This window comes from Geospiza fortis, unplaced genomic scaffold, assembly GCF_000277835.1.
Source record: "Geospiza fortis unplaced genomic scaffold, GeoFor_1.0 scaffold868, whole genome shotgun sequence".
Taxonomy (NCBI): Eukaryota; Metazoa; Chordata; class Aves; order Passeriformes; family Thraupidae; genus Geospiza; species Geospiza fortis.
The window spans coordinates 4,488-7,662 of NW_005055218.1; the positions used below are offsets into that span (position 1 = coordinate 4,488).

General features: G+C 54.9%; 1 protein-coding gene across 1 annotated transcript in view; it reads left to right on the forward strand.

Annotated features, from left to right (window-relative positions):
* Positions 1 to 838: 838 nt before the first annotated feature.
* The window catches only part of LOC115949243 (integrin alpha-10-like), a gene marked incomplete at its 5' end in the record, with an annotated part of 3,967 nt that continues 1,630 nt past the window's right edge, over positions 839 to 3,175 (forward strand). The window contains 4 exons of the mRNA XM_031065767.1: positions 839 to 1,004; positions 1,085 to 1,158; positions 2,138 to 2,282; positions 3,090 to 3,173. Coding sequence (XP_030921627.1) covers positions 839 to 1,004; positions 1,085 to 1,158; positions 2,138 to 2,282; positions 3,090 to 3,173 — 469 coding nt within the window. The remainder of the gene's footprint in view (positions 1,005 to 1,084; positions 1,159 to 2,137; positions 2,283 to 3,089; positions 3,174 to 3,175) is intronic.

Sequence of the window (3,175 nt, forward strand, 5' to 3'; positions counted from 1 at the left end):
GGGGTGGGATTGAGGTGGGGTTGGGTCAGGTTTGGGGTGGGATTGGGGCTGGGATTGGAGGCAGGATTGGGGGCGGTGTCGGAGTGGGATTGGGGCTGGGATTGGGATGGGATTGGAGGCAGGATCGGGGTGGGATTGGGGGCAGAGCTGGGTTTAGGGTCTAGGTTGGGATGGGGATTGGAATTGGTGTCAGGTTTGGGATCAAGTCAAGATTTGGATTGGGATTGGGGTTGGGACTGGGGTCAGGGTTGGTACTGGGATCAGGATCAGGGTTGGGATCAGGATGGGGGTGGGATTGGGGGCAGAGCTGGGTTTAGGGTCTAGGTTGGGATGGGGATTGGAATTGGTGTCAGGTTTGGGATCAAGTCAAGATTTGGATTGGGATTGGGGTTGGGACTGGGGTCAGGGTTGGTACTGGGATCAGGATCAGGGTTGGGATCAGGATCAGGGCTGGAGTCAGGATCAGGGCTGGGATCAGGATCAGGGTTGGGAGCAGTGTCAGGATCAGGGCTGGGATCAGGATCAGGGTTGGGAGCAGTCTCAGGATCAGGGCTGGGATCAGGATCAGGGTTGGGATCAGGATCAGGGCTGGAGTCAGGATCAGGGCTGGGATCAGGATCAGGGTTGGGATCAGGATCAGGGCTGGAGTCAGGATCAGGGCTGGGATCAGGATCAGGGTTGGGAGCAGTCTCAGGATCAGGGCTGGGATCAGGATCAGGGTTGGGATCAGGATCAGGGTTGGGAGCAGTGTCAGGATCAGGGCTGGGATCAGGATCAGGGTTGGGATCAGGATCAGGGCTGGAGTCAGGATCAGGGCTGGGATCTGTCCCCCCCTCAGGTGCTGGGGCATTACCTGAGGAGGCAGCAGGATCCCGAGGATTTCATCCGCGAGATCAAGTTCATCGCCAGCGACCCTGACGAGAAGTATTTCTTCAACGTCACGGATGAGGCTGCCCTCAACGACATCGTGGATGCTCTGGGAGATCGGATCTTCAGCCTGGAAGGTGCTGGTTTGGGGCTGGGGTGATGGCAAGGGCTGGGGACTCCAGCTGCACGAGCTGAGTCTCCTTCCTGCCCTGCTCAGGTACCCACGGGGTCAACGAGAGCGCCTTCGAGCTGGAGATGTCCCAGATCGGCTTTTCCATCCACCACCTCGAGGTGATCCTGTCCCTGCCGAGTCAGAAATGCCGCAGAAGGTTAAATCCCCTTTATCAGGACACCCATTCCTTTTTATATTCTGGTTGGCTACACCAGCACCTGATTGGTCCTTTAATCAAAACATTGGCTAATTAAGAAGCCCGCCTTTGGTAATCAACACACACTAACGCGTTCACAAACACCAGGCGCAGCGAGTTAAGATAAGAATTGTTTATAATTCTTTTCTCTGAGCTTCTCGCAGCCTTGGGGAAGTTGTGACCACAGTGATCCCACTGGTGGAAAACAACCCTGAGCCCATCTCACCCCTGGCATGGCAGGGTGGCATTGTGGAAGGAATGATGAATCTGACTCCACGTTCTCAGAAGGCTAATTTATTATTTTATGCCACTCTGTTATATAAAAGAATACTAAACTAAGCTACACTAAAGAATACAGAAAGGATGCAGACAGAAGGCTGGAAAAGATACTCATGAAAAAACTCGTGACTCTTTCCAGAGCCTCGACACAGCTTGGCTGTGATTGGTCATTAAGTAAAAACAATTCTCATGAAACCAATGAAACAATGTCCAAACACATCCCAAAGCAGCAAAACACAGGAGAAGCGAATCAGAAAATTATTGTTTTCCTTTTCCCTGAGCCTTTTCATCTTCCCAGGAGAAAATCCTGGGCAAGGAGATTTTTTCCAGAAAATGTGATGGAGCCAGCGGGGCTTGGGGACACAGCTTGGCTGTGATTGGTCATTAAGTAAAAACAATTCTCATGAAACCAATGAGGCAATCACAATGTCCAAACACATCCCAAAGCAGCAAAACACAGGAGAAGCGAATCAGACAATTATTGCTTTCATTTTTCTCTAAGGATTCCCAACTTCCCAGGAGAAAATCCTGGGCAAGGAGATTTTTTCCAGAAAATGCGACGGAGCCAGTGGGGCTTGGGGACACCGAGGCATTGCGGTGACGAGTCCCACCCATCCCAGCAGGACGGGATCCTCTTTGGAATGGTCGGAGCCCACGACTGGGAGGGCGGAGTGCTGGAGGAGAGGCAGCGTGGGCGCGTCGTCCCAGCCCGGGGGGCGTTCCGGGAGGAATTCCCGCTGCAGCTGAGGAACCACGCGGCCTATCTGGGTATGGGGCAGCCCTCTGGGGTGAGCCGGGCTTTGGTTCCAAATCCCTCCAGATTTGGGGTGAATCAGGGGTGTTCCACGGCCTGGAGATCAAGGGGTGAAGTGACGGCTGCTCTGTGGAGTGGGTATTTTTTGGGGGGGCAGAAATGTCCTGGAAATTTGGGGTGCGCTGGGGATGGTCCAGGGTGCCCCAGGGACGCTCCATACTCCAGGGATGCTCCAAACCTGGATATTTGGGGTGCCCTGGTAATACAGAAATGCTCCTTGTCCCAAGGATACTCCATGTTCTGGATGTTTGGGATCCTTGGTGATACAGAAATGTCCTGTAAATTTGGGGTGCTCTGGGGACACTCCATACTCCAGGGATGCTCCAAACCTGGATATTTGGGGTGCCCTGGGGATGCTCCATGTAATGGATATTTGGGATCCTTGGTGATACAGAAATGTCCTGTCAATTTGGGGTGCCCTGGGGTTGCTCCAAACCCGGTTATTTGGGGTGCCCTGGGGATGCTCCATGTCCTGTCAATTTGGGGTGCCCTGGGGTTGCTCCAAACCCGGTTATTTGGGGTGCCCTGGGGATGCTTCATGTCCTGTCAATTTGGGGTGCCCTGGGGTTGCTCCAAACCCGGTTATTTGGGGTGCCCTGGGGATGCTCCATGTCCTGTCAATTTGGGGTGCCCTGGGGTTGCTCCAAACCCGGTTATTTGGGGTGCCCTGGGGATGCTCCAAACCCGGATATTTGGGGTTCCCCAGGACCCCCCTGTCTCCCCGGGGCCGTCCCCCCGCTCTGACCCCGCTGTCCCCCCAGGGTACTCGGTGTCCTCGCTGCAGCTGCCGGGGGGGCAGCGCCTCTTGGTGGCCGGTGCCCCCCGGGTCCAGCACAAGGGCCAGGGC